General features: G+C 37.5%; 1 protein-coding gene across 1 annotated transcript in view; it reads left to right on the plus strand.

Moving 5' to 3' along the window:
• Positions 1-17,497, plus strand: part of Entpd7 (ectonucleoside triphosphate diphosphohydrolase 7) — a 39,287-nt gene extending 21,790 nt beyond the window's left edge. Inside the window, exons 7-13 of the mRNA XM_076834580.1 lie at positions 2,003-2,059; positions 4,902-5,035; positions 8,211-8,377; positions 10,492-10,816; positions 13,928-14,013; positions 15,079-15,240; positions 16,366-17,497. Coding sequence (XP_076690695.1) covers positions 2,003-2,059; positions 4,902-5,035; positions 8,211-8,377; positions 10,492-10,816; positions 13,928-14,013; positions 15,079-15,240; positions 16,366-16,597 — 1,163 coding nt within the window. The 3' untranslated portion in view covers positions 16,598-17,497. The remainder of the gene's footprint in view (positions 1-2,002; positions 2,060-4,901; positions 5,036-8,210; positions 8,378-10,491; positions 10,817-13,927; positions 14,014-15,078; positions 15,241-16,365) is intronic.
• The last annotated feature ends 1,548 nt before the right edge of the window (positions 17,498-19,045 follow it).

Below are 19,045 nucleotides of genomic sequence, written 5' to 3' on the forward strand. Positions count from 1 at the left end.
CTTATTGTGCTATACAGTTTTTTTTATATTCTACATCGGTATCTGTTTTAGACCGCTGTTTCTCAAAATCATGGCTTTATATCTGGTTTTAATTTAGTACTAAGCACTGTGCTTAGACTTTATTAGTATTTAATGATAATTCCAAATGAATCTTTGGTTAACTAACTGTACTTGTGAAAACATATATAGTTCTGGGAGTTGTATTGAGTTTTCCAAATCCAGATGGAAAGCAAATTATTAGACTAAAGTAAGGGAGGATTTTAATTTCAGAGAAAGATCAGGATGAGTTACTTTTGTTTTGTTATAGACTTTCCCTTATTTGAAGTTACTGTGCAATTTTTATACTACCCTATATACTTATGTTATTTGGTTTGTACTTTGGGGCAAAATTGTCCAGATGTGGGCAGTATGATGAATTGTCTTCATTTCTTAACAAGGAGGAGGGAAAAGATTTTCCTTTTTAAAATTCAGAGTTGACATTTTACAGTCCTAAAATTTACATTTTCTTCTTAATATTCTATTATTTTCTGAGACATTCTGTCTTTCTCTTCATTGTAAGACTACTCATATTTCTTGTTTATCTAGCTGCCTTAATGCTTTTGGCTGATAATTCCAGTGCACATGTCATGTCAGGGTTGGCATCGTTGGACTCTTCTTTCCCTTAAGAGTTGAGACTTTCTTGGATCTTTTTATTTATTTTTATTTTTTTTTTTAGTTGTAGATGGACACAATATCTTTATTTTATTTACTTATTTGTATGTGGTACTTAGGATCAAACCCAGCGCCTCACGCATGTGAGGAAAGCGCTTGACCACTGAACTACAACCCCAGCCCTCTTGGGTCTTTTTATGCCAACTTATTTTTCAATTGTATTTTGGGCATTTTGAATATTATGAGACTCTGAGTCCTGTTTAAATCCTAATGAAAACATTGATTTTTTTTTGTTAATTTTAATAGGCAGTCAACTTGGTAAGTTCAAGCTCAAATTCTTTTTTTACCTTCTATGGGCTGTGACCCAATTAGTTCAATATTCAGAGCTTTGACACTGCTATTTGGATTTGTCCCATGGTTGTCAGCCAGCAGCAGTCTAGCGCAGTGGCCTATCCTGTGGTTTAGTTCTGAAAGCCTTTGGTGTATTGTTTAGGGTTAGATTCATGCACATGTACCTTGTAGGGGAGCCCGGGATTTCATACACAACTTTACTTGCTACTCTCACAATGTCCCTGACACTTTATGCTTCGTTGGAGCTCATTTTCATGATCCTCTGTCAGAAAATCAGGCTTTTAATTTGTCCACTCTGTGAAGCACTTCCTGTGATTGCATGTGCTTCCAGGGCAAAGTGATGGGAGGACACAGAGAGAAAAATAAGCAATATGAGTTAGGAATTGCCTGAGTTAGGAGAGACACAGTAAAAGAAAAAAAAAAAAAAAACAAAACAGATTTTCCCTACTTTCTCTGAACCTATGGAATCCCCTTTTCTGCTTTTTAAAGTTCTTTTTGTCCACACCTGGTACATACTTTCATGTTTCAAGCTGCTTTTGAGTCCAGGTCAAGCAATATCTAAGGAGAAAAAAGATGGGAGACCCACTACTGGTTTGGGGTACTTTAAATTCTGGTCTCTTTCTCATTGTACCCACTATCTTTTACCTTCAGAGTTCTCAAAAAGCTGCTCCATCGACTCCATCCAGAGTGTATATTTGCATCCAGTGGAGAGATAGGATGAAGTGTGCTTACTCCATCTTGCCCAGATTCAGAACTCCAGGATTTACATTTTCAACACTTATTTTTATAGTTAATTCTTATTAATTATAGGAATTTGGAAGATACTTTAAAAAGTGGGGGAAATCACAAAGCAAAAGGTTTAAGATTCATGCACTGAGAATATGGAATAAAATATTGTGATTACTTTTTTTTCCTAAGAAAACGGGGAAAGAGCTGCCCTAAGGAGAGGTGTATACATGATGTAGCAGTAGAGAATTAAGTTTTTGTATTTTTTACTTAGGGGTTTATGCATGGATTGGAATCAACTTTGTTTTGGGAAGATTTGACCATGAGGATGGTGAGTAAAATTCTCTTCTTAGCATAATTCATTAAGGGCTGAAGGTTTTAAGTCATAATCTGTCAGTTGTTTGTAAGTACTAATTTTCAGTTGTGTTTCTTTTTTAAAACTTAAGGTGCTTTATTTTCCAGTCCTAATTTTCCTTCTTTCATTTCTTTTTAATGTAAAATGTTTAAAAAAATTTTTTAGTTGTAAATGGATACAATACCTTTATTTTATTTGTTTATTTTTATGTGGTGCTGAGGATCAAACCCAGTGCTTCACACATTTGAAGCAAGTGCTCTACCACTGAACTACAACCACAGCCCATGTAAAACATTTTTAATATAAAATGTTTCAAATATTCATAAAAAGGAGAGTGAATGATAAAATGAACTTCCATGGACCCATGACCCAGACAATAGTTACTAAAATTTTATCGTTTGTTGTTTCCATTCTTCTTCCACATAACACATTTTCTCCCTCATTTTTTAAAAAATATTTTTCTTTAGTTGTAGATGGCTACAATTACTTTATTTTATTTACTTATTTTTATGTGGTGCTGAAGATCGAACCCAGTGCCTCATACATGCTAGGCGAGTGCTCTACCACTGAGCTACAACCCCAGCCCCCTCATTGTGTTTTTAAAAAGCAAACCCTAGCCATCATTTTGTCTTCACATATGTCAGTATGTCTAACAGAAAAAGTTTCAAAACAAAACAAAAACACATATCCACAATGCCATTTTAAAACATAACAGAAGTAACAATTCCTGATAGGGTGCAGTACCCATCTAATACCCAGGTAGATTTTACTGATTTTCTCAAGAATGTTTATTTGTAATTTGACCTCTTAAATCAGAATCTGATCAAGGGTCAAATATTGCATTTGATTAATATGCTTCTGTAGTCTCTTTTAATCTATAACAATTAACCTTATCATCCACTCCTCCACCTTTTTGCAAACCATTCATTAAAAACAAAACAAAATTGGATCACTTGATGGAATGAATTTCCACGTCTGGATTGGTTAACTGCATCTTTGTGAAATGTTTCTCACCCCTGCTATGTCTGTCCTGTCTATTGGTGGTTAGGTACAGAAGCTTGATTAGACTAAGAATAAATCAGAGAAAAAAAAATCAAAGATGGTGCTGTGCTTCCTACAACATCACATCAGGAATTTCATCATGACTGGTTCTTCCACCGTTCATCTCATTCAGACTGATGAGATATTGTCAGCCTGATCTGTTATAGAAATTCCTCGTCTGCCTTTCACCTAATGATTGTTGTAGCCAATTGTATCCATTGCTTATATAAGTGTTTTCATTAGAGGTTGCAAAATAGTGGTTTTATTTTGAGATTTTAACATGATGAACTTTTTTTCATCAATATCTTTTCATTATCTTGAAATACAGTTTTATGGGAAAGTTAGAGTAAATTTTTGATTCCTTTCCTTTATTTATAAAGTTTTTGAATAATGATTTGGAGTTCTATCAACTTCTAAAGGTAATCAATGAATTTTTTTTCACTGTCATATTTTTCTTTGGTGTTGGGGATTAAACCCAGGGCTTCACACATGCTAAGCAAGAGCTCTACCAACTGAGCTCTATCCTTAGTCTTAATTGTCATAAACTATGGATTTCAATGTATCTGATCTATTAGAGCCCATCACCTCAGATCTGGAAGTGTGGTGGGTCAGTGATGGAAGTCCATGTGAGGCCCTGGGTTCAGTCCCCAGCACCACCAAAATAAATAAATGAAGAAAGAGAGCCCATCACGTCATTGTTCTCCTTAAAAGCATCTTTAGGTTGGCTTCTGTACGGGGTGTGTGTTGTGTGTGTGTGTGTGTGTGTGTGTGTGTTAGTTAGTTACTAGGGATTAAACCCAGGGTCAATCTACCATGGAGTTCCATCCCCAACCCTTTATAATTTTTTTTTTTTAAATTTTGAGAGTCTTGCTAAATTGCCGAGGCTGACCTTGGACTTGTGATCCTCCTGTTTCGACTTCCGTTGTCACTGATTACAGTTACAGTTGTGCACTGCTGGACCCAGGTTCCCGTATCTCCTTTTTTTTTTTTTTTTTGGTTTCAGGGATTGAACCTAGGACCCTGCCTATGCTAGCACTTGCCTGTACCACTGAGCTAGATCCCCAACCTCCTGTATCCTTTTAACATGATTCCAACACTCTAGTATTTCCCTTACTAACAAGCTTTCCATGATTGTTTTGTATACTTTCTACCCTAGATCTGGCATTGGCAATTTTTTGAGGAAATCTGGTTTCTTTTAGATAGAAAATGATATTTGAAGATTTTGGTTTAGATACCAGAAGTGCTTATTGCTCTTGGTTAATCATTACTTATAAACTTTTCAGTGAATAGAGGTAGGAAATACCTATTTTTTTAAGAAAGACAAAAATAAATCATGAATTCATAGTGATATTTCCAACTCATATTTAAAATTATAAGGTTATTTCATTTGATTTTATACTTAAAATAAATATTTAATGTATTTAATTTCTTTGTATTCTTTTTTTCTCATATGCTAAATTTTTGTCCCTGATGATAGTAACATATTGCTTTATTCTATAGTATGGATTTAATAGTTTTCAAATAATAATACCAATAATAAGGACTACTAGAATGCAGTTTAAGATGTTTATGTCTTGTTTTTAGGGTATAATCTACTACGTAAAAAGAGTCCAAATATTTTTAAGTCACTTGAAATATCTCTTCTCTTGTAATATGTAGTTGATAGATTAATTTATTTTAGTTTGCTTTAAAATTTTTAAGTGAATGCTATGTTGAGGGGTTCTCTTCCTTTTCAACTTAAGTTTGGGTTTTTGTAACTGTTCTCTTATTATTTCAGAATTAGATGCTGATGCTTCCCAGGAATCAGCAGTAGGACGCAGAAGGACTGTAGGGATACTAGATATGGGAGGAGCCTCTCTTCAAATTGCTTATGAAGTTCCTACCTCAACCTCTGTCCTTCCTCCAAAACAGGTATTTTGCATTTAATGGAAATTCAGTTAGAAATGCCAATATTTGAAAATGAAGAACACTGTCTTTGGACTTAAGCCAACCTGCCTGGGTCCAAATACTTGTTCATATACTTGCTAGCTTGGTTATCTTGAGTAAGTTACCTCCCTGAGCCTCAGTGTCCTCATGTATAAGAAGGCATGAAAATAGTATCTCCCTCATAAAGTTGTAAGAATGTGTGAAGCACTTAGCAAACTGCCCAGCTTATGATAAGTGTTTGATACATTTTAGCAATTACCATTAAGCATCTTCCAAGGCTGCCTGAGGAGTAAATGCAATGCATGTAAATCCTAGAGACAATATTTGATACATGTCTGTTGTTCAGTAAATGCTATCTCCTTTCTTCTTACTAATGATTCTAGTCCTGTCCTTTTTTATTCCTTACCCAATTTAGAATGCAGAGAATGTATTTTGGGGAGATGTTTCATCATAGAAAAGAGAACACAGTTTCTTTTTTTGAGCATCTATTATGTGTAAGAAATAGGATATCTTTGTTATACTTCCCTCTAAAACTTTGAATTTGTCATTGGAGACAACCAATGATCTCAGCCAAACCAGGACTTCTCATCCATGACACGATTTAACATTTAGGGCTGATAATTCTTTGTTGTGGGTGGCTGTGTGTCCTAGAATGTTTAGCAGCATTCATGGCCCCTACCAAATGCCAGTAACAACCCTTGCTCCTTCAGTTGTGACCGTCAGAAGTGTCTCCTAACATTCCCACATGTCTACTTGAGAGGGTGAAGTGGAAATTACCCCTGGTTGAGATCTGCTGGTTTAAACAGAGCTGTGACCATATGGGGACTGGCAGGGTCAGCCCCATTTTCAAGGCTTGAATGGAGCCATGTTGGCCACATGAAAGGTGAGGGATGGGTATAGCATGATAGTAGGCTTTTGCATAATGGAGGTTGAGGGAAGGCCATCTGCATGGATAGAACAGTATGTACAAAGGCAGACAAGGCAGCAAAGAACCAGAATGTTCAGGGAATGGTGACTAGCCTGCTGCAGCATGGGATTTCAGGTGTGATAATGGGAAGATAAGATGGATTATACCATGAGGAGTCTTGGGTGTCATCCTAGGGACTTGGTTTTTATTTCTGTAGATAGTGGGGAACTAGCAAGACTTTTGAATAGAGCAGTCATATAGGCCTGTTTCATCATGAAACAAATTCTGGGGGTTCATCTGAGCTCTGAGTTTTGCAACCATGTTGACTGATTTGATCTGATTTTTAGGAAAATAATTTTGGTGTGAGTAGGAGAAAGAAATGTAGGTCAGGGACCCTTAAGTGCGAAGTGGTAAGTGGTTGAACTAAGCAGTATAAGTAGAAATGGAAGGGAGGAGACGGATTTCAAGGAGTGAAAAACTAGTGTAATTGGGTGACGGGTTGTGGTGGTGTGTGACTAAAGGAGGCCAGTGATTCTGAGGGTCCTAGATAAATAATAAGGCTGAGGAACTCCACTACTGAGAGAAGGCACAAGTGGAAAGGGCAGGGTCAATGCTGAACCAACAGTAAAGTCAGGAGAGGTGTGGGTGAGAGCATCTGTCTGGTCTTCTAGCTATTTGGTACTAAGACCAATGAGTTTATTTCTGGGTGTGTTGAGTGTGAGATATACAAGAAACATGCATGTCAGAATTTCCATAGGACTATTGGAAATGTGAGTCCACGGAGATATTCTTTGCTAGGGTTGGAGATTGGGGAACTAACTTGGTTAAGAAACTGTTTAGTCTGTATTTGTTAGTATGTATTCTATAGGTAAAATGAATACATTGTTCTGATTTAAGGAATAGGTAACAAGTGGCACTGAAACAAAGTCTTAAACAAATGACTTTTCTTGTGCATGTTTAGAAAGTAATACTAGTACATAAAGTATAGCAAGCAATGAATTAGATGTATGCATAGAAATATAATGGCTCTTAAAGATGAATTGTAGTGCTTAGTTAAAAAAGAAGGAAAAAGCACAAGAGATTTTGGGGGACATTTCAGATCCAAACTATAACAGTTCAATTCACAAAGTTATTCACATTCACAAAGTTGTTCAATCATCATTTTGGATTCCACAAAGAAACCCCATATTCCTTAGCACTCATTTTCCATTCTCCCTATTCCCTATCTCCAACAACCACTAGTCTACTTCCTGTGTCCTGTGGATCTGCCTATTCTGGGTCTTTCATATAAATAATATCACACACTATGGCCATTTGGGTCTGCTTCTTACTTAGCAGAACGTTTCCAAGGTTCATCTATGTTGTGCATGTGTCAGTGCTTTATTGCTTTTATGTGGCTGAATAACATTCTGTTGTACACCCATGCCGTGTTTTGTTTATCCATTCATCAGCTGATGGACATTGAGTTGCTTCCACTTTTTGGTTATTATCAGTAATACTGCTGTGAACATTTATGTACACATTTTTATGTAGACATACTTTTCAGATCACTTCAGTATATATTTAGGAGCAGAATTGCTGGGTATAGTAGCATTTTCACAATAAAATACAATCAGAATCATTAATCTCCATTTTTCAATAATACACAAACAAAAATTACACATTAAGCACATTAGAATGGTTGCCTATTACAGGGAGTAGGAATAGGAATGGATATGAGCATAAATGGGATCAAATAAAGCAGAAGAGAGGCTTTGCCATGATAATGTGCCATCTGCTGAGGTATGTGATTAAGTTAACCTCTACACTTGAGGTTGAGAGAGGGGTTGTGGGGAGGGAGAGGAAGAAGGGTACTCTTTTTCTTTGGAGGTAAAATAAGATTGAAATTTTCCAGTGCCTAAACTTGTCACAAAGAATATTAGGTCTTCTTGAATAGTTTAGAAAAGACCATAGAATAAATCTCATGATGATTCTCTAAATTCCTTTTTTATTAAAGGATTTTTTCTTATTATGAAAATAGCCCATTGCCATTGTGGAGAATTAGAAAATACAAAGTACATATCAGAAAATGACATCCACTGTAATAATTCTATCTCCTGGAGATAGTATTTTAATCTCTAAATTTGGTGTTTAGTCTCCAACTTGGCCTCTAATTTGTACTTTTTGGTGCAGTCTTATCATTTTATGTCTTTGTCTAAATTAGAAAGCAATGAAAACTAAAATTCCCTTTTTTCTTTGAACATTGTATTATAGGAAGAAGCTGCCAAGATTCTGCTGGCTGAGTTCAACCTGGGCTGTGATGTACAACACACCGAACATGTGTATAGGGTTTATGTCACAACCTTTCTGGGTTTTGGAGGCAACTTTGCCCGGCAGCGCTATGAAGACCTTGTGCTGAATGAAACTCTTAGCAAAAACAGGTACACTGGACATGAGATCCAAGTTTCTAAAACAATGTCATCAGGCCAAAAATATCAGGAAGAATATTCACATCCTTTCTTTCTTCTCCTTTCCAATCATACCTGCCAGGGAGCTAGATCTCTCACTAAGACACCTTTTATCAGCAGCCCCACCTGGCCTGTTCCAGGGTGCACTGTGTTCTTTGTTATTAGAACTCATAAAAAGGTACAATAGCTTGTTATGGTTTCTTGCTGTATTCTACATCCAGACATGGTATCATGGGATAAGTGAGGCTAATAAAGGTCTAATTTAAGATGTGTAGTATAATGTACCTCCCAGCAGTTCCTTTTACATGCTGGTGCTCAAAACATGATTGTTAACTTACAGTGAAGTAAGTCATCTCATATGAGAGTCAGGTTTATAGTGTGCACAAAATGTAAAAAGCATATATAATTACAATTAACTTTTAAATGATTTCTTGTTAAGTCCCAAAATAGCCAGTTTTTCTTTTAGCATTGGACAGATCACCAGTTCTTCTTTTGAGTACCAGATGAACCAATTAGACCATAGTAAACAATTATGAAGTGATTGTTTGGAGTATTTAAAAATTACTTATTATTATGCATATTGAAGGAAAGCATACAGCAGAGTTCTTTTCCACCATAAAATTATTTACACTAATTTATGTAGCTAGAAAAACTAGCTTGAAAAACTACTGTAGTATCCCATTTGTAATAATTTATCCATAACAACCAATTATCTTATATTTAGAGCATGTTGAAGAAAATATTGTCTCCTAAGTCTTTCTAAATTTTCTGCGTTTCAGTCAGCAAGAGTTTGGGGTGCCCAGGATGGTTGATGACTGCAGTCACATCAGGCAGTGTGTTTTGTTCTGAATGTGCTCTTAGGTCCACACAGGTGTTGCGTAGGTTGTGGTGCTGATTGCTCCTCTGGGCACTATCACATTTCAAGAATATTTGTTATGAAGGTTTCATACCCATTTTGATTTGTTCCTACTTCAGTAGCCACTGTGCCCCCACCCCCTGCTTTGTTGTTCTTTTTTCCTGTTTGCTGTTCTCTGCTGCCTCAGAACTTCTTGCCAGCCTGCCTCTTCTTTTCATGCATTGTTATTTTCTGGTCAAGTGTCTTAAGTCATGTGAGATTGAGGAGTAAAAGGTATATATTGTTGTGGCTGCCAATCTACTAGAGAAACCTATGCATCCTGGGATGGTGAAACTTAATGGTTCTGTCTTCTGAATAAAAATTTTCTGAGTTTTATTTCAGTTGGTGATATGTCTTAAAATAAATTCCATATGTTCCTAAGTATTCTGTTATGTTGCCGCCTTCCCAGTCTCTCCTTCAATCTTTATACTTGTGGGTGCATCTTCATTCCAGGAAACTCATTCTTTCACATCTGCCTGTTTAGGAACTAATGAAAAATTAACTGCACTGGGAAAATTTATTTGGTCTCCATGAAATTTCCATCCTTGGACAGCTCTGCCTGTTAATCTCTATAGTAATTGATAATACAGTTACTAGATAAGCATAGATCAAAGAACTAGAACCATGTAATGGTTATGGAGGGAATCAAATCCTGTCCCTCCACTGTTCACACAGAGGCTCCCAGACCTGCAGGTTGCTCTCCGGAGCCCGTGTTCTGTTCTGTTCCAGCACTGCTCATTCCAAGCCAGGGATTGCCATGATCCCATTGCTGTGTTCCTCTCCTCAGAAACCCTCCCCAGCTCTTCCCACTTTTCCCCCTTGTAGTTGTATTTTTAAACATGAGAACCACACTCAGCATGGAAAGATCCTTGTATTTGGGGGAGGCATGTGAAAATGAAGTCCAGCTGGAGGACAGCAGATTCCTATCTCCAGTTTTTCTGTGCACTGGGAATGAGACATGCTGATGACAGGCTTGACTAAAATTGATCACTGGCATATTTTTTCCTTCTTCTTTTTCTGAATTTACTTTGTTTATATTAAATTTACATATGATGTTCCTGCATGGTAATAGTCCACTGCATCCTTATTTCTAGGGATGGCATGAAAAACAGTCCTGAGATGTACGTGATGTGTTGTTTCTTAGAGTGTTTGAGCTCAGCAGTCTTATGCTTTGTTTTTGTCTTGTGGACAGGCTGCTCGGCCAGAAGACGGGCCTGAGTCCTGACAATCCATTTCTGGATCCCTGCCTGCCTGTGGGACTCACTGACGTGGTGGAAAGAAATAACCAGGTCCTACACATCCGAGGAAAAGGGGACTGGGCCACTTGTGGGGCCATGCTGAGCCCCCTGCTGGCTCGCTCCAACACCAGCAAAGCCTCCCTGAATGGCATTTACCAGTCACCAATTGATTTCAACAACAGCGAGTTCTACGGCTTCTCCGAATTTTTTTACTGTACAGAGGATGTGTTGCGCATTGGTGGCCGCTACCATGGGCCAACATTTGCCAAGGCTGCTCAGGTAGATCATTAATGATAAAATGACTCATGTTGGCAGCAGCCATGCATTGGGCGTCTAACTTTGTGCCAGGCACTGTGCAAAGGGCTTTGTATGCGAAAGCTTATTTGATTCTTAGGTGGGGCCCCATGAGCCCTTGTTTTAGAGGAAAAGATAGACTCAGAGAAGTTAAGGACCTGCTATGCTAAATAGCCTTCTAATACTTGTCTAGCATACAGAAGGCCTTGCGTTCAGTCTGCAACACTGTAAAATTAATATTAATTAATTAGTTGAGTTTGAGTTTCCATGGACATTTTATCAGCCAGATATAAAATTGTTGTGATTGCTAATGATTTTTCTTCCAACTTTCTAATGGTCTTGTTAATGCCTGTGACCAGAAAGTTTCATTGTATTTATTTTTCCCTTTGCTGAGTATCTCAGATACAATGTGCTTTCGGAGATGGTGTCATACTGGATCCAGGGCAGGTCCATTTTCTTTTTCTTGGTTGGAATTATTAAGAGGACAGATTGGTATGGGGTCACTTAGAGACTATTAGAAAGATGTGAAAAGCAATGATGATAGAAGTATTATTCAGATTTTAAATGCACATATATAGGATTTAATAAGCATCTTATAGGCTTAAATCATTAGATACGTGGGTAGGTAAAAGCCAACTTTCTGTAGGTCGCTGCCTTAGTTTAGAGTCTTTGTTAGTGAACTTCATTATAACTAACTACCTGAGATAATTTATAAAGAGAACAGGTTTGTTTTGGCTCAGTTTTCTAAGTTCCAGTCCAAGATCAACTGGCCACTTTGCTTTGAGCCTGGGGTGAGATAGCACATCATGGAAGGAACATGTGAAGGAGTAGAACTGTTTGCATCATGAGCCAGGGAGCTGAGAGAGCAAGAAGGGATCCAGGGTCCCACAGTCTCCTTTAAGGACATTCCTCCAGTGATCTAAAGACCTCCACTCGGCCCCACCTCTTAAAGATTCCAACACCTCCCAGAAGTGCCACCCTGAGGGCCAAGCCTTTAACATATAGACCTTTGGGAGACATTCTACATCCAAACTAGTAGAATCCTATTTTTGATTTTTGTATAACTCTGCTTTATCTCTGTTGTCAGAGAAATATATGAGAAGAATCCATCTTCTTGTACATTGTATTCTTTCTGCTTTCTTAAAATTCTCAAGGATTATCTTGGTAAAAGACTTCCAAAATAATAATATCTGCAGTTATCTGTGCTATTATATCCCCAAAAGAGAGTTCCCAAGGAATATTGTGGAACACTTGGTTTGTATTTCTCTTTCCTTTCTAGACCCTGTGACTACACTCTTTTACCTTCCCTTTCCAGAGCTAAAGAGTCCCTGATTGTCCATGACCTAAGTCTTTCTCTTATCTCAAAACTTCTTCAAATCCTATTCTCTTGAACACCATAGGACTCAAGTCATTTCTTACCCAAGTTGCTAATGTCAATAAGTTACCTTCCCAAGGTAAAAGGGAAGATTTTGCTTCCTTGACATTTAAAAAATTTATTTATTCTAATTTGTTATATATGACAGCAGAATGCATTACAATTCATATTACACATATAGAGCACAATTTTTCATATCTCAGGTTGTACACAAAGTAGAGTCACACCATTCGTTTCTTCATACATGTATTTAGGGTAATAATGTCCATCTAATTCCTTTATCGTTCCTACTCCCATTCCCCTTCCCTTCCCCTCCCACCCCTTTGCCCTATCTACTGTTTGTCTAATCCTTCAGTGCTCCCCGAAATCCCAACATGAATCAACAACCTTATATCAGAGAAAACATTCAGCATTTGTTTTTTGGGGATTGGCTTACTTCACGTAGCATTATATTCTCCAGCTCCATCAATTTACCTGTAAATGCCATGATTTTATTCTCTTTTAATGCTGAATAATATTCCATTGTGTATATATACCACATATTTATCCATTCATCTACTGAAGGGCATTTAGGTTGCTTCCACAATTTAGCTATTGTGAATTGTGCTGCTATAAACATTGATGTGGCTGTGTCCCTGTAGTATGCTGTTTTTAAGTTCTTTGGGTATAGACCAAGGAGTTGGATAGATGGGTCAAATGGTGGTTCCATTCCCAGTTTTCCAAGGAATCTCATACTGCTTTCCATATTGGCTGCACCAATTTACAGTCCCACCAGCAATGCATGAGTGTGCCTTTTCCCCCACATCCTCACCAACACTTATTCTTGTTTGTATTCTTAATAGCTGCCATTCTGACTGGAGTGAGATGAAATCTTAGAGTAACTCTGTATTTATTTGCATTTCTCTAATTGCTAGAGATGCTGAACATTTTTTCATATATTTGTTGATTGATTATGTATCATCTTCTGAGAAATGTTTGTTAGTTCCTTGGCCCATTTATTGATTGGGTTTTTTGTTTTTTTCCTTGACATTTTTTACTCTTAGATGTTACAGTCCCAAATTTCCTGGCCACCCTTTCCAAAATTACAACTCTTCCCATATGACTCTCTGCCCTTTCCGGCTTTGTTTGTCCCCTGAGCATTTATGTCATCTTACATACTGTATGTATGCGTGCATGTATATATTTATGTTTGTTTTTTGTCTCTTACTATTAAAAGGTAAGCTTCATGAGGACAGGAATTCTTTTTTTCACTGCTCAATCCCTTGGCACCTAGGATAGCACATAACACAGAGTAGACATTCAGCAAATGTTTGTTCCCTGAACAAACCAAAAGAAATAATTCTTTTGGTGAGAATCACAATGTGGAGGCAGGCCAGTGATAGGTTTCTGACCATTCTGCTCCAGCTGTCTTCCTTCCTCATGTCAGCTCTGCAGAGTAGAATGAAGCTCCCTTTGGCTTTTGATGTTGCTCTTTCTTCTCCTAACCTTAACTCTCTATGAAGCCTAAGAGGCTCAGGATCCAGTTCAAACTGTTTTTATACTAGACTTGGAGGCAATGGGAATAAAGAGAGGTTTGGCACAGTGTTCAGTGAATGAATATGCCATTTCCTGGGTCAGCTAGTAGCTCACAGGTAACTCCAGGAGTAGAGCAATGGTGCCTGGGGACATTAGGGAGTCTGCCTCCTATTTCATGCTATACTGTTTCTCTGTGGTTGTTCCAGGATTACTGTGGCATGGCTTGGTCAGTACTAACTCAGAGGTTCAAGAATGGCCTCTTTTCTTCACATGCAGATGAGCATCGACTCAAGTAAGTAATTTTTTATTTCATCTTAGATATGGCTTAGAATATGAATGGCAGATTATAATGGAGAGCTATCAAACAATAGTATAGATTGGATTTTATGTTGAAGGAGAATTTGATTATTTCAGATTTTGATTTTCTGAGGTTTTAGGGCAAAGCCAAAGGCAACCAGGGGTTACTAAATAGAGTTCTGTCAGTGTGTAGTGGTGCATGTATATAATCCCAGCAACTTGGGAGATGAAAGCAGGAGAATTTTAAGTTCAAGGCCAGCCTCAGCAAATTAGTGAGCCCCTCAACATAAAAAAGAAAAAGGGATGGAGAAGTAGCTCAGTGGTAGAGAACCCCTCAGTTTAATGCACAGTTCTGCTAAATAACTTAATTAATAGCTAAGTAAGTAAAAGTAAAAAATAAAGAGTTTTCTCCAAGTGATTTGATATAAAAAGGGTAGTTCTTTTTATTCTAAACATTTTTCATAGAAACTATCAAACATGCAGAAAATTAGAATAGTAACATGTTGCTTTCACCCAGCTTTAATAACTCTCAGCATTGTGCCAATTTGACTCATTTGGTATTCCCATTTTATAAATGTTCAAAACTTTTAAATGCAAACAAAAATAGAATAGTACAATGAATTCCCATGCACCTATCATCCCACTTCTTTACTAACAGTTATTAACTCCTGGCCAATGTTGTCTTCCTTCCTCTACCTGCTTCTTACAACTGAATTATTTTGAAGCAAATCCTAGAGAGCATACAGTAAAATTTGTAGATATTTCAACATCTTCTCTGAAGATGGGAATGGAAGGAAAGAAAAAATGAAGGTGGGAAGGAAGGGAGGAAGGGAAGAAGGAAGAAAGGAAGGAGGAAAGGTAGGAAGACAAACAAAGAGAAACCCAGCTACAACATCATTTGTAGTAAGATAAATTAAAATTTGGATTCACCTAGAGGTGAGGAAGGTGGATCTGGGAGAGGTAGATCTGTTGACATCCAGTGGGCATACATGGCTTATCGTAAAGGAAAGCGTTAGAATTCTTTTTATTTATTTATTTAATGTTTTTTATCACAACTCAGATACCAGTGTTTTAAGTCAGCTTGGATGTACCAAGTCCTGCATGAAGGATTCCACTTTCCCTACGACTACTCAAACCTGCGGACAGCCCAGCTGGTATATGACCGAGAGGTTCAGTGGACACTGGGAGCCATTCTGTATAAAACTCGATTCTTACCACTCAGGTAAAGAGACCAACCAAGCTAGTACCTTGAGCTTAGAGACAATGTTTGTTGTTGGCTTAGGATAAATTTCTTCAGTGACCCTCCCCCAACTTTCACATCCCCAAAACTACACCCCCCCACTTTCTTATTCTAATCAGGCATTTGAAACAGAAAGATTGGAAATTATTGGGCTAGAGTCCGTTCCTATCTTTGCCATTTCAGAAAGTCAGCTTTATTAGTTCACCAATAACAAATCAGTCTTTAGCATTTCTAAGATGCTCACTGATGAACCAGAATGTTACTCGAGTTACTTTGAAAAACATATGACTAGAGAAGGTGGGGAGGCTGTCTGGCCAGAGCAAGCTTCCATAATGAGTAAGAATCACTCCAGAGAGTGTGTTATTGGATATTTGGTGGTTCAGAATTAGAACAAAGGACATGCTGTGTCTTTAAGAGGTATATTTTCTTCAAGCTGTGGCAGGCATTTCAGTGCCTTGCCTTTATGTCCTGTAAGGACAATTTTTAGGTACTCTTTCCCTTGGACTATTTAGATAAATTCTTAATCTTTGGTGCTTGTTCCTCTAAATTCAATGCCATGAAGAACCAGGCAGTTAATAGAATTGAAGGAAGAGGGTTGCATGGGGGTTGTGGGAACCAGATGTTGTGCTCCAACTAAAGTGCTGGTGACTGTCATGCAGAATTGCTACCTGAGCATTTGCCTGGTCTCTTTTGTCCATAAAAGGCAGATATCCATATTGTATATGAAGTCTTTCAGTTTGGAGATTCACATTAAAAGACAAAACAAACAGAAGAACACTACAGGGTAAACAAAACAAAAAAAGTGGATCTAGTATCTGAATGACCAAAGAGTGGCTTCTATTCTGGCCAGGCCACTAGACTACTGTACTTTGGCTTACGTATCTCTTTTTTCCCCCAGGTTATAATATAATAGTCAGGAAACAGCTTTCTTTAGGTACGCTAGCTCCTAAGGAAATGTAGCAACTTTTTTAAAAAAGATCTAGACACTCTGGTTCCTTGGTTGGATTGTCTTAGAATGTTTCTGTGGATGGAATAAATGGGGTAACACCTTCAGATCAGAACAAACATTTTTCTTTGAAACTAACAGTTTTTTCCACCTTTCCTTAGGGATCTTCGGCAGGAAGGTGTCCGACAAACCCATGGTAGCTGGTTCCGTCTCTCCTTTGTCTATAATCACTATCTCTTCTTTGCCTGTATCTTGGTGGTGCTACTGGCCATCATCCTGTACCTTCTACGACTCCGCCGAATTCACCACCGACAAACTCGAGCCTCAGCTCCATTGGACTTGCTGTGGATTGAAGAGGTGGTGCCGATGATTGGGGTACAGGTGGGGCCATGAGGATGGACCAGGACTGGAGAAACTTGAGTACCCCAGAGTTGCTGCTCATTGAATTTCTTCACTTTTTTTGTACTGGTCTCAGATGCTGCTTTGACCTTGGAATTTCTACTTTAATTTCCACTTTAATTCCTTCTTAGTACCCAGGTCCTCTTCTCAGAGAGAAGTTGTTATTTAGTCTGTGAGGAACTAAGTGACAAGACATTGGTGCTAACAAGGGGACCAAGCATGCTCTCAGAGGTCTGGTGTGTTCCTGGATCTAGCCATTTTTCCCCTTGCTAAAGCATGAGTTTGGCATTGGGCACACTGGAAGCCTGGTTGAAACCAAACTTGGAGCATCTGATACAAAGCTGGGACATTCTAGCAAGTGCAGCAGCCCCTTCTTTCTCTGTAACAGAGATATTGTTTATGTGGAGATCCACAACCTTTAATATGGATCCAAGATCTTTGCAATTTAATGGACCAGATATGAATTTCCAGGCAACCAAAATGATACAACTTCCTTGCTTACTTGACAAAGAAGCCATTGTGGATATGATCCAAGATTCCTGACAATGTTGCTGATGTTAGAATATGACTTTAAAGGGTTGGAACCTCTTCTAAATGGATGGCCCATTGAAGATTTTATAATATTTTATCTGATGGCTGGTCTGACCAGGATAGAAATTTTTTTTTCTTGTGTCTATGTGCCTCACAGGCTGTTTGGGCATTAATTTTATTTTTTGAGTCTTAAGTGTGTTTCTAAGATGGAGAAACTAGTGGGGTATGAGGACCTGAATTTGACTGGTTTCATGAGTCATTGCCCCTAGGTATATTTTTATGTATAGGGAGAATTCAAGAGTTCCTTCATTTTATTACTCAGATCAATATCTAGTTTGGAAAGGAATGTATTGAGGTTGTCATCATGTGAGTGGGCAAAGGCAATAAACTCAAAGCTCTTACTGTTTTTTTTTTTTTTTAATAGAAATTTTCCCAATTCCTGACTCAGAATATCTGAAAGAAAGCAAATTCTACACTTTGGGAAAAATAGATTAATCTGCTCAGAAGCCACATGGCAGCTTGCAGAACCTCTGTTAAGAGTAGCTCAGTCACAAATAAAATTTCCATTAGTGAGAGGGAAAGCCATACAATTCCATTTCCATCCACTATCCTTTAGGAGCTTTGCTTCTCCTCCATGTTTAGCCTTTCAGTTGCAGGAACATTTCTTTTTCACCACCTCCTGCCTTTCCCTACTGAGTCTTCTTTATGCTTTACCTTCTATATTTAGCTGTTAAGTGTCTAGTCCACAAATATGCTCCTGGGGTTAAAGAAACTTTCTTTTCATTGCCTTTGATTTCTAGAATTAAATGAAGAGAAAAAAAAAATGGTCTCTGACTTTAAAGAATGGAAATGGATCTCTTAAACTAAATTCCCTACTGGGAGTAGTAAGGAATTAGGTGCTTCACAGAACAGAGAAGATGAAATTAAGATTCTCCTACAAATAAGTATACTATGATTGATAGGTAGGTGAAAGGGTGGTAAGTCTTGAATTGTTTTCTAATTAGATAAACATGAATCTAGCAAAGACCATTTCCTTTGAAAATATCTTTTTCCTTTCATTTGGGCTTATGTCACAGCAATTTCCTTTAATTTTTAAGAATTCTTAATTGCCTTGATTTTCTTTATTTCTTATTTTTATGCCCTGTGAATGAGCCCTTGCCTTACGAATGCTCCTTAAAAATCATGTCAAAATGTTTTTGCTAGCCAGTGCCTATTTAGGTTAACTGTAACTCCACCTTGATTCCAAATACTACTTTTGGTTTTCTTGGGAGATCTAGTCAATGATATATTTAAAATCTATGCGATTGAACAATAATCATATTTGTGTGCTCAAACTGAAGTTGAAACAGGAACATCGGGACTAGTCCGATTTTAAAGCTCTTTTTTATTTAATATTTATTTTTTAGTTATCGGTGGACACAACATCTTTGTTTGTATGTGGTGCTAAGGATCAAACCCGGGTCGCACACATGCCAGGAGAGCGCGCTACCGCTTGAGCCACATCCCAAGCCCTTAAAGCTCTTAATAGTGAGATTATTCTTCATCTTGGTTGTAAAAATAAGCAGCTGCCATTTATTAAGCACTTAATATTACAAGACACTCTTAAGAAATTTTATGTATGTTTTTTAATCATTACCATAACCTCACAGATTGATATTACTATATTCTTTTTATAGTTGAGAATCTCAGGATACCTACATTTATCTTTTTTTGAATATAAAAATATTTCTTATTCTTAATTTATTTCTATTAGTTTTGTTCAGTGCGTTATAGCCTGTTTTTTATTTTAAAATTATGGGATCTAGGCTTATCCTTATTACCATGAGTAAGACTTCCTGAAATTCCATAGTACAAAAATAAGAAGAAAAAATTATTATATTATACTTCAGAAGAACTGAGTATTTGCTTTTG

Source organism: Callospermophilus lateralis, chromosome 15 (genome assembly GCF_048772815.1).
Source record: "Callospermophilus lateralis isolate mCalLat2 chromosome 15, mCalLat2.hap1, whole genome shotgun sequence".
Taxonomy (NCBI): Eukaryota; Metazoa; Chordata; class Mammalia; order Rodentia; family Sciuridae; genus Callospermophilus; species Callospermophilus lateralis.